The sequence below is a fragment of the Gavialis gangeticus genome, unplaced genomic scaffold (assembly GCF_001723915.1).
Source record: "Gavialis gangeticus isolate Ggan-Ray unplaced genomic scaffold, GavGan_comp1, whole genome shotgun sequence".
NCBI lineage: Eukaryota > Metazoa > Chordata > Crocodylia > Gavialidae > Gavialis > Gavialis gangeticus.
The window spans coordinates 10,240,488-10,252,541 of record NW_017729032.1 but is presented as its reverse complement, the minus strand read 5'-3'; the positions used below and the strand labels follow the sequence as shown (position 1 = coordinate 10,252,541).

At 39.4% G+C, this 12,054-nt stretch overlaps 1 protein-coding gene across 4 annotated transcripts in view; it reads left to right on the top strand.

The window, feature by feature from the left end:
• The window catches only part of DLG2 (discs large MAGUK scaffold protein 2), a 2,095,445-nt gene that overhangs the window by 2,049,495 nt on the left and 33,896 nt on the right, over nucleotides 1-12,054 (top strand). For 3 of the 4 annotated variants that reach the window (XM_019524158.1, XM_019524160.1, XM_019524159.1), the window contains one exon: nucleotides 6,188-6,287. In XM_019524158.1, the coding sequence (XP_019379703.1) occupies nucleotides 6,188-6,287 (100 nt within the window). Of the gene's footprint in view, nucleotides 1-6,187; nucleotides 6,288-11,165; nucleotides 11,208-12,054 lie in introns of all 4 variants that reach the window. The other variant, XM_019524161.1, reaches the window with a different exon arrangement.

Below are 12,054 nucleotides of genomic sequence, written 5' to 3'. Positions count from 1 at the left end.
CCTGATGAAGCTGAGAAATTGGGGGGGGGGGGTTGGCTTATTCTTTTTATATGTCTTTATTGTGTTCCCAAGGTCCAAAGCTCTCTGTAGGTTCACAGGAAATCTAGACAGGCCCACTTATCTTGACCTGAACCTGTGCTAACCCAAAGTTCAGTCTATCTTATCAAGACAGATCCTGGTGCAGAATCCAATAAGGAATAGCAACAGCCTGGGCTTTTCCATTGCAGTTGATCTTGACAATAACTGAGAGGCTTTTAAGTAGTAGCGAATAAAGTAAGAGTGTCCCTCTCTCTTTATTGAAATGAAAGATTTCAAGAAGTTTGGATGCACCTACAGCTCCAGTCAGCCTCGGGCCGTGTGGTCAGATTGAAGGACACAATATGTGTCTCAAGGAAAATACTATGGGGATTGCAATTTAACCAGTTCCCATGACTTCTACCTAGTGTATTTCTCATCACTACAATGTCTGAATATCTTCAATGCATTTACCCTCCCAATGCCTCTGTGAGGTAGGGAAGTGCTATTATCCCCACTTCTCATTTGGGAACTGATGCACAGAGTTCCTATTGGATCATGGAGAACAAGTTGAATTTGAGTCTCTTATGGCCAGACAACTGCTCTAGACACTCTCTTTAGATGGTTTTCTTTAGCCTTAGGACATGTCTGTAATAAAAAAAAGCAGAGCCCGCCTTAGGGAAAATGGTGCTCAGGGTGAACTTGTATTTTGTCGCTTCCCCAGCAGCACCCCCTCCAGTGCTGCCCGCAGCCCTGCAGAGTCAGCAGTGCTGCAGGCAGAGGCAGGCAGGCAGGGGCACAAGGCATAGTCTGGCAGGGAGGCAGAGCTGCCCGCACTGCCTGACTCAGCTCCTCCTGAGCAGCAGCTGGAGGAGGGGGTGGAGATGGGCTGGGACAGGGCAGAGCAGGGGGAAAGCATTGCTGTGTTTGTCTGTGGGGGCACCCCCTGACCACAGCGCCCTGAGGAGTCACCCACATCACCCACCCCTAAGACTCTGTATAAAAGGACTGTGCTAGGGTGTGTCACAGTGAAGCAGTCAATGCCACTCCACAAGATGAAATTTAGCCCCCATAGTGAGGCACTGAGGGCATGACAGATTGGCAGTATGTATGTACAGGTGACAGAGGTTATTGCCATGAGCTGAGCACCATATGAAAGCCGCTACATTACATCCACTTTGGCACTTGCTGGCAGGGTCCTTCACCAGTGTAGACACACTCTTAGTGTTCATAAAGCACTTTTAGTAATTCTTATGGGCAAGGTAGAGTTATTACGTCATGGGGAAACCTGGTATTATGTGCTCCAATCATGGGCAGATCTAGGATTTTAAAAAGGGAGTGCAGATGGCATGGCACATCATTACATATAACACAACATATATTTTTTCTCCGGTTAAAGAGAACCTAGAAGATTTACTAATATGCCAGGGGGCTAGCACTACATTATTCAGTTTAATATCAAAGCTATTAGTATTGGAATGTGCACTGATTTGCTAAAATGATATATAATGTTAAAAAAACACAACAAACTAGGCAAAAAATAGTCAAAATAGTTAAAAGATACTGCTTCATTAGTCCTGTAGTCATTATAGTGAAACGTACGTCTCTATTCAGATTCATAAAACAAAGCAGAGCTTCCTGAGTGTTTTGACAGTACCTCCATTACTTCACTGTCTGGCCTTTCTAAACTTGGGTTAATATTACCATACCTGAATAAAGGTTTTCAGCTAGAGCTAAAAACACTCTGAAGGGCTGTAAAATAGAAGAGAAAGATTATCAGGAATGGCCATCGGAGCAAAATTGCAGAACAAAGGAAAGTTTGAAGAGTGAAACATCAAGACCATGATAAAGGGTGGAGAGTCATTAACATTTGTGGAGTGGAGAGAGATTAGCAGGAATTATGGAAATGATAATGAGCCATGAAGTCAATTAACTCTCTCAGCTCTGCCTGTAGAAAAATGCTACTGTACCTCCTTGGCATTAGTTTTAAAGTTTGGGCAGAGGAAAAAATCAAACAAGGTGGGGTAAAACAACACCATTGAAGCACCCCTCCTTCCCCCCGACCTGGATTAGGTGACCTTAGGAGATCCTTTCCAGCCCGACTTTCTTATGATCCTCGGTGTATCTACACGAGACGCTAACGGCACAGTAGATTAATTCTAGTGCACATTAGCATGGCGTGAAAAACCATGCTAATGCACTAATGCACAGTAGAATTAATAGAATTAGTAGAATTAATCTACTGTCCATTAGTGTCACTTAAAAAGCGTGTGCCTGCACTAATGCGCAGTAGCACTGATTGTGACACATAAAGTTAGTATCTGTGATTACAGGTACTAAACTTAATGTGCCGTAATTATGGCTTTTAATGAACATGTAGATGCACCCCCTGTGGCTCTAATAATATCATGAAAATAAGATACAGAGACCATATGAGAAAGAAGCTTGAGACTGAGTGATTTATTTGCTAAGTGGAGATGTTTTTTACTAAAACACAGTGATCAGTCTTGGAGTACAGCCACCAGAGTAATAATGGGATGAGTGTGATGTTTCCCTCTACTAAAAAGTTCTTCTGTTTACCTTTTGCACAGATATGTCAAAATACTACTTAAAATGTATGCTTTTCATACTTTATTTGCCAATTATTTGTAGTGCAGCTTCACTTACAGAAAGATTCACTGATCATAAAAATGTAATTTTACATTAAAATGAGGGAAATTTTTTAGGATAAAAAAACCAAACCAGAGTATAAGCTAGACACGATTATTTGAATGTCTGTCACAACCTGGAAGGTATTAAACCCAAAGCAGCTAAATACAACTGGAAACCAAAGGGGTTTTTATTGAAGGGAGAGTCGAGAGTGTGTTTCTTATAGGTGCATCTTTTCTGGGAGGCAGAGAGCAAGGATTAGGCCTAATTACTTTTGTTCTAGGAATGTTAAATCAGGAAAACTGAAAACACCATATTTCACTTTCTGTGAAAGCAGTGTTTTGTCATCTAGCTTCATATGCTACAGCTATATTGCATTAAGGGTACAATATAAGAATTCAAAATCTGATATGCTCTGGGTATCACAGATGTCTGATAACAAACCTGCCAGATAGGAAAATAATTTGGCATTTTTCATTCTGTAGTTTCTAATGGGTTAGTGGTGGCCCCTGTAGACCGAGGCAAAAAGAATATCCATTGTTCAAAAGGAGATACGTGTCTGTATTAAAAGCAGATCCCAAAATGTCTTGAATGAATGTTAGGGTTACTTCTTAAGCTTTTCTCAGGAGAAATCCTGGGTCTTATACATCAGTCCTTTTTAAGGCATTCTTCCATTGACTTTCGGAATTTTGCCTGAGTAAGGCCAGCAATATCAGTCCCACTCTTGGCCCTTGAAGACAGAATTTGCAACTTGGGCACCAGGATGAGAAACAGCAAACACCTGACTCTCACTTATTCTGTGGTCTGTCTGTGATGCCTTAACAGCTCACAGAGGCCCAAGCAGAAATGAGGATCAGGTCCAGAATATTTTATAGAGCTTCAAGTTTTAGCTTGTCTCCCCTGCATCTGGTGTTATCTTTCTTTTTTCATGTCCAGTCTCATCTGACCAACAGCCATTCCTGTAACCTATGAGGACTGCTTGCTTAAGTGTTTGTAGGACCGAGCCTCTAGATGTTAAATTCCATGGGGGAGGAACAAGGATCCTGATTTGGATCCCATTTATTGCTGTATTTATTCAGTGGGAGACTAGGATCATATCCCTCCCTCCCTTTTATCTGCCTAAGCGGCTCGAGCATTCGCAGTGCTGAGCAATGCTTGTTCATCTGAGTCAAGTTGGCAGGATCAGATCCAGCTTAGGCCTTTACAAAGTTTGTATGAATGTTTATCATTTTAGTTCCAGTTCACATTACTACATTACGGTGCCCTGTGTGATGATTTCCATGACTATAGCTATAGACTATTGGATAAGAATTTTTTTATACATGGATAAATAAAATAATAGATCAAGAGGCAGCTTTATTTAGGAGTGCATTTTCTAAGGACTATGACTTATAAATAGTAAAGCTGTTAATATATTGTTCTCTCTGATTACTAATTAAATGGATTTTGCTTTTCTGAATTGAAACAAAACAATAGCAAGCAAAAAAAAATCCTCAAATTGCCACAGAAGCAAGGCTTATAATGGTATAATATATGAGTAATTAGAACTATGTCAGATGGTGGAAAAGCCTTCAAGACAAATATGCTTCTGGTTGAAATGTATGTTTTGAAGTTTTTGCTCTAGGTTGCTAAGAAAATTATTTTCAAAGAAAATATAATTTATAAATGTGAACCATAATGGTGTATTGTCATGACGCCTCAAATGAACCACAGCTTATTTATATATCAATTTAATAACATTCCTTTTAATTCCAATCTGAAAAGACATTTGGTAATGAAATACTTGTCGTTTTAGACCACTTTGCTTTTTTAGGTGTTATTTCGTATATATTTTTTCCTTTAAAAGCGTGATGCCTTTAGTATTATTATGTCAGAATAATCATAACAGGCAACATTTTCATGATCCAGGAAATGTTAACATGTTACATGCCTTGCTTTGAAAAGATAAAAGAAATGATTGCAGAAAACACATTTTAAGTTCCATTATCATCTGGAGGTCATTTAAGTGATATGATTTGCATGCTTGACCCTGTTTTCACCTACAAACAACTTCAGTCCTTCATGTCCATATTTTTAATCTCTGGCTCTATTTCAAATTTGTGTTGTTTTGAATTTGCATGCTCCCTGTATTACCCATGCATGACACAGGCATTAATTTCCAGTTGAATGTGTGCATACTTGGAGACATTCATGGCCCATTTTTTCTTTCGTGTGTATTTTTTTCTTTTGTTTTCAGTTACTAAAGTTAAATATGCTTGAAATGTAAAAGTGGCATGAAACTTTTGTGACACAAGTGAACAACTAATTTTGAAGAGGATTTTTAAGTAGTTAAAACTTCACCCTTCAAAACTGTATTCTGTTCCAGAACACCTTCTTTTGGCACATCGTCTTTTCAGAATTTAACCAAATAAATTCCATTGTCAGACCCTAAACTTGTTCCATTGTATAATTAGGACCAAATCTTGGTCAATGTATTCACAGAGACAGTTCCAGTGACATTGGATTATTTACCTAATTGTGATGAAAAGTAATTGGCTTCTTATGCCTCCTGGCCATATTCTGCTACCATTTAATGTAACGCCATGAATGCTCGCAGCTCGGTTTAAACATAATATCTCTTCTAACAAAAAATGCCTATTTGTTTTACATTCCATTTGCTAAATGATGGCAGGCAATGCCTCTGAATTTGTTATAAAGTATTGTACAGCAGTGGAATTCAATATCTAAATGACACAAAGCTGGAGGCCTGTGCACAGGAGACTAATGAATGAGTAGAAGCTCATGCTGAAATGAAAGTCATTTCCTTTAACTTGCTTGAACAAGTCATTGAATTATACCTCATAAATTACAAAATTAAGGAGGAAAATAAGACTGATTTTGAAAGCTGAAACAGCTGCCAAAAAAGTGTACATTGTAATTGGCACAGAGTCGAATCTATGCATCTACTGGAAATGAAACACGAGACCCATTCAATGGCTTCTTTTAGCCACTGAATGAATTATGAGCACTGTTTACTCTGATTAAGTTCTCATTGTCTGATCGTGAGGCATCCTGAGACCCCCACAAGTCCCACGGACCTCAGTTTGAGTGGCAGATGCTCAGCGCTTAGACAATCACATGCCCTATAAAGGGCTGAACCAAAACCCTGGATTCAAATACCACCAAACTAAAGGGAGTGGGATCAGAATCCACAACCAGATCTGGATCCAAATCCTGTTATAATTGTTACAATGAACACAACCAAAACCCCTTATCTGAATGAGCCCACGCTTGGGAGTTCCAAAACCTGGAGCTAAAGACTGTGTTTTGAGCCCGGTAATGAAATGGATCCAGTCTGCAAGGTGTTTTGCCGTTTAAGCTGCAGTGCCTGGTGAAAATCATTTGTGAGTCTTTGTGACTTGGTTTGGACCAATTTTGAGTCACTACAGTTCTCTCCACTTTTACAAACTAGTTGTTTTGTCAGCATGAGTGTGACAACAATTAGACGTCCCTGTTTTTGCCCCATGCCTTTTCTCCTTCACAGTCATTCAATGACAAGCGTAAAAAGAACTTCATCTTTTCACGAAAATTCCCATTCTACAAGAGCAAGGAGCAGAGTGAGCAGGAAACAAGTGATCCAGAACGTAAGTAACCTCTTGGAGACCATGTCACGTGCAGCACAAAAATGGGTGACACGCATGACACCAGCACCCCACACGTCTAGGCAAACAACTAGCAAAGGCAGGCAGGCGAGGTATTACTACTGTGACCAATGCATGACTGCACTTTGGATCCAGCTGGTGCTTCCTTCCCTTGAACCGTTCTTTTCAGAATAAGAATAAAGCAGTGCCTTTGGCTTTTGGCTGAATGTATAAATGCCTTCCCCTTCTGAAATTTTGCTGGGCTTTTTCTTTCTTGTTTCTTTGTTTGTTTGCTTTTTTTTGTTCGGTTTTCTTTTGTTTTTGATGGTGCTTAAAATATAATTGTATCTTAAACTGTTCCAATCCAGAACTGGCCTATATTAGCTTAAAATCAATTGGTATTAAATGATTATATAGAATTAATTTTGGGGGTTTTTTTAAAAAAGCAACCCAGGTACTCTTTTTGTAGTATTTGTAGCCTTCAGGAATTTGTATAGGTGGCTGCAATCTCCACATTAATTACCACTGATCACTTTTGTTGGATGTTTTAGCCATAAGCTAAAAACCTCACTCAGTGGTGCTTTCTATTTTCAATACGGTTAGTTCCTTACTGTAAACTGCAAAACTTAAGAAAACCTAGGAAATGTAGTCCTCTGAGTAGAATGATCACTCACTGCTGACCTTAATTTTATATTCTGGAAGTCCCAAATTATTTAATGTATATGCAGGGAGAATTTCATTTCTTTCTGTTCAAAACTCTTCCCCTGCCAGTTGGATCCGCTACGGGGTTTTTACCATGGGTTTGTTATTGTTTGGAGTTTTGTTTTTGCTTTTGTTTGCAGTTTTTGTTTGCGGGGTTTTTTATTTTCTTTTGTTTGGCTTCTTGCTCCTTTAACCATAGCGGCAAAGGCCACCTAATGGTCACTGTCTTTTTCATTGGCAATATTACTTTGGAATTTGGACTTGACATTGTTTCAAACCAGAGAAAGCAAGGATCCAGATTGCTCAATCTGCATGGTCCGTCATGGTAGTATCCATTTAAACTCCACTGACTTCTTCCTTCCTCTTCTGCGGCTGTTCTTCCTTTCTCATTGCTCTCTCTGGGGACTTCCGTGCAGGACATCCCCGGATTAGGTGACGACGGTTATGGAACAAAGACTCTGAGTAAGTTCCCAGGAATGGTCACTGTAACTTCTCTTTGTTTTGTTTTGTTTTGGCTTTTGTTCCTTCTCTGAGGACCTTTCACTCCTAGCATGCACAAGATAGAGTTTTATTTGTTACCCAGCTGTGAATGCTCCAAAAACTATGTTTCAATTGTTTTGTTATGCATGGATCTTAAATAACATACAGCATATCAAACAGATATTTTTACTTCTGTTTCAATAACACCTTTTGTTTCTGACAGTATGTTATTCTTACCATCATGGCAGTTCTGTAGCCAGTACCCTACCTAGAACATGTACCGCTGCCAAGAATGTACCTTTCAGCAATAATCCCTATTGATTTAATGGGAAAGTTAAACATTTTAGCTTGGTTCCATCCTGAGAAGATCAGTAGACAATTATTTTATGCTGTTGCATCTGCATTTTCAGATTTTTTGCATGGGAGTGTTTGTTACTTTGCTGAATTTTAGATTAGTACTTGGTTGTTAATGGAAGAAACCACTTGCAGATGAGAAGACATGACTTCTCCATGACTTATTTCAGAGTCATTTCACCATTAGCAACCTATTCTTTGTCATGTAAACTTAAATGGTTTCTTTTTCTGGTATGCAGTGATTCTGCTTCAGGAGCTGATCTCAAAGAACGTGCAGCCTTTTTGTCAGATGACTGTTCACAAATCATTTGTTTCCTGTATAGTCAGACCAAGCAAATTGTACAGAAGGAACTATTTGCAACGACTTCCATATACTTTGATACATTATATGCTGTATCCAGCTCTGACTAATTCCAACAAATTACCATTTATATGTGTATTGGCTGTTTTCTTCTTTCACTGCTTATTCTTTTTCTTAGGCACCAATTAATTGAAGCAAAATATATATGAATGTTGCCACTGCATCACCTACTGTTCTGTATGTGCTTTTGATTACAGGAATGCACTCATACACACAAGCCTATGAGGTTACTCAATTCCTGTGTGTTTTGTTTTTTGAGAGAGACTTTCAGTCATACAGTGGTTGACTTTGCCTTTGAAAAATGAAAGCTTTATCTCTTGTAGAGTGGAAGCACAGTGCTAATTTTCTGGCTGATGTGCAACAAAGGTCATTGTCATCAGCCTTTGGACTGTGCCACGACTGAATAGTTTGAGCAAAGTATCCTCAAAATTACTGTAAATACTTCTCACTGTATAAAATGAAGCAGAATTCATCTGATTAGATAAACCCATTGAAACAACTGTGGCCCAAGAAAGACAAGTATTTCAGAATTATCATTTTAAGAGGCAAGGATTTTTGGGGGCAAGCAATTTTATTAGACCAACTGCATGGTTGGGATAAAGTAAGACAAGCTTTCAAATGCAAGGCATTCTGCATCAGGTCTAAGATGAAGACCTGATGAAGACCTCAGATCTGATGAAAAATGCCTGGCATTTGAAAGCTTGTCTAACTTTATCCCAGCCATGCAGTTGGTCCAATAAAAGGGCTTGCCCAAAAAAATCCTTGCCTCTCATAATTCCTGGACCGGTATGGTTATAGCATCACTCCAACACTACCATTTTAAATATTGAGTAGGACAGATAACTCTGTCCTACGCTATATTTACTAAGGAAAACTGGTGTTGCAGTACTGTATATAGTCTCTAGTTTCTTAGCTTTTAATACTGATTTTAGCTTTCAATTATCAGCACCATTCCAGACCCTTCCAGCCCCATCCCAATTTCCCTGATACTAAATAAATACATATAGCAGGCTATTATTTAATAAAAGCCTTGATGATTCCCTATAAAATGTCAATTTGATGCACCCTTTGTTAATTTCTTCTGAGGGTGTTTTGAAGGAATAGCATTGGGTAAATCTTGCTCAAAATGCTGATTCTCTGAAAATAAGCCTTTTGCTAAGCCTGTGGACCAACATTTTCCAGGATTACTTATAATACGTGTCAAATCCTAGGCATTTCTTCAGCCCTATGAACTTTGCTATACACATCCCGTGCACAGTTTTCTTTGTGTATTTAGGGAAGGTTATGATGATCAGGGAAGAAGGCACAGAGAGGCACTGCTGTGGCATTATCCCCTGGCAAGCCCTTAAGGGAGAAGCCCTGGATCATTAATGTCAATTCTGTTCTTGCTTCCATGAGTTTCATCCCCTTGCTAACAGCTGTGATGTCCTGGGCTGGAGCTTATAAATGTGTTTTTCCAACTAGTGGCTCCACCAGATTTCCTGATTTGTTTATTAGGAGGTAGCTTATTCACTTCTCAGTTGTTTATTTAACAGCCTGCTATTTATACGAACTATCTCTCATATCTAGTTCCTACTAACCTAATCCAGTACCTTTCCTTTCCACCTATCAGTCACTCAGATAGAATATAGGACATTCATTGGCTAATACAAAGTGGCCTCACATCCCTCATGACAATGCCGTCTTCTTGAAAAAGTAGATGAAGCTCACAAACTCATTCATTGACCAATACAAGTCATAATGTAGGGAGCAGCACATGCCCCTCTATAGACACTATGGCCCTAATTTTCAAAAGTGGCTTCTCAGTTCCTTGTTACACAACTTCAAAGAAACCAGGGACCTAAGTTTGATCTCAGCTGCCAGCTGAAATCAAACACAGAAACTGGAGCTGCTCAGCATGTGAGCCATGATAACTTAGAAACAACTTATAAACTTTAGGACAAAGCTCCTGGAGACTGCTATTCTAATTCCTCTCGCAACATCCCCTAGGAACTGGCCTCCTCCTGATGGAGTAACCATCTGAGTAGTCCCCCAGCCATGAGAGGTATATTAGCTAGTTACCAGTGGTGGGGCTCACCATGTCTTCAGGAATCCCTGCTGTCCACAGCCAAAGCACCAGTCCATCATGAGCTGGTGCGTGGTTCTTTTGGGGTTCCAGTAAAAGCTATCCAGAGCTGCCTTTCCTTTCAGAAACCACCAAAATCAGTCCCACACCCAACTAATCCAGAGAACGTTTCCTTTCCTTTCTTCCAGGCAGGCAGTAGTTTCTGTTGAGCTCTCTATGGAATATATTATGAAGTTTCTTATACCTTTTGCAAAGATCCCCCACTCCTGGCCCAAATATGGGGAGACACTATTCTGAGCAACTGCAGGTGGTGTCTGAAAAGAACATTTCAACAGGCTGTTTTTCATTTTGTCCCCACAATTATTTTTTTATGAGGACTGTAAATAAATAATACTAAAGCATTTAGCAAAACTACCTTTATATTTATTGGCAAACTGTATCTGCCATACCTTACTCAATGATTAATGCCTAGCACTAAGGTTGGAAAGAGAGTTCTCGATGCAATGAGACCAGTTGCTAGATAGTAATGATACACATTATTCATAATTAAAAATAATCTGTCCAGACAACCAGGTTTTACATAATTAGCCTAGAAGTCTAGAGAAGTGTGAATGGACTGCAGCGTATTTTGATGGGGGGGCAGGACTGGGGTGCGGCTGGTCTTTTAGATGACTCCTATCATTGATTGTGAGTGTGGGTATTACTAGCCGTAGGTTCATAGCCCCTTTCATCAATAGACCAAGAGATAAACCTTTCATTTGGATGGTCTGAGTTATCTGAGATTCTCAGATAGGGTCACTGCACTGATTTTACCTCCACTCTGCACACCTTCCTCTGCATGAATGTAGCAGTTCTTTTCAGTTCCAGCTGCTTTGTGGTGCTTGGTCACATTCTTTAATTTGCTGTACTGTTCTTGCAGAACATGTTTCTTCTAATGCCAGCGATAGCGAAAGTAGCTACCGTAAGTGATTGCTTTGGTTGGAGTCTCTTTACTTTGCATTGCTTGTTTCGTTTTCTTCTGTTCCTCTCCTCACTGCTCTTTTTTTAACTTAAAACAATTATTAGAGCAAATGGCTTGAAAGTCAAATTTCTCGCTTTATTTCCACAATGAAGCTACAAAAGATCAATGGCATTCCGCATGCTAACAAGCATGAGCCTCATTAACTGGGAAATTAAACTAAACCTGAATTAGGGCAGATCTATAGAAATTTGGAGTGTCTGGTTAATGTTGGGCAGTTTATTTCATCAGGGAAGGGTCAGCCGTTTCATTTCCTAATGACCCTTAAAAAAAACCCCCAGCTTATGCCACAAGGGCCAAATTTGCACAAATGCAACAGCTCTTATCCAGTTTCTATTTGTACAGGCATGCCTGTGCCTCCACACAATAAAGAAAGCAAGGTGGAAGTACTCTTATTTGAACTGGAAGTTCATGTTGTGGAGGCACGTCTTGTAAACAGAGATTGCACTTTGAAAAGCTAATATAGACATAAACCCTTTGGAAACACGAGCCCTAAATGTCAAAGTAGTCTTATACAAAGTGGTCTTGCTCCTGAAACTTGTTCCAAGCAGAGGGATCTAACACCTAGCCCTGGGGTTCCTCATGGTTACCCATTGATATGAGTCCAGCTGTACGACCAGCACCTTGATGGATGTGGAATCTATCCCTTTCCATTTGCCTATTTTATATATATTATGTTAAGTATATATTTATATTTAAATATTTCTATTTATATAATATAATATAAAATATATATTATATTTAAAACAGGGGAAAGGGCAGGATAACAAATATACATGTATTTTATGTG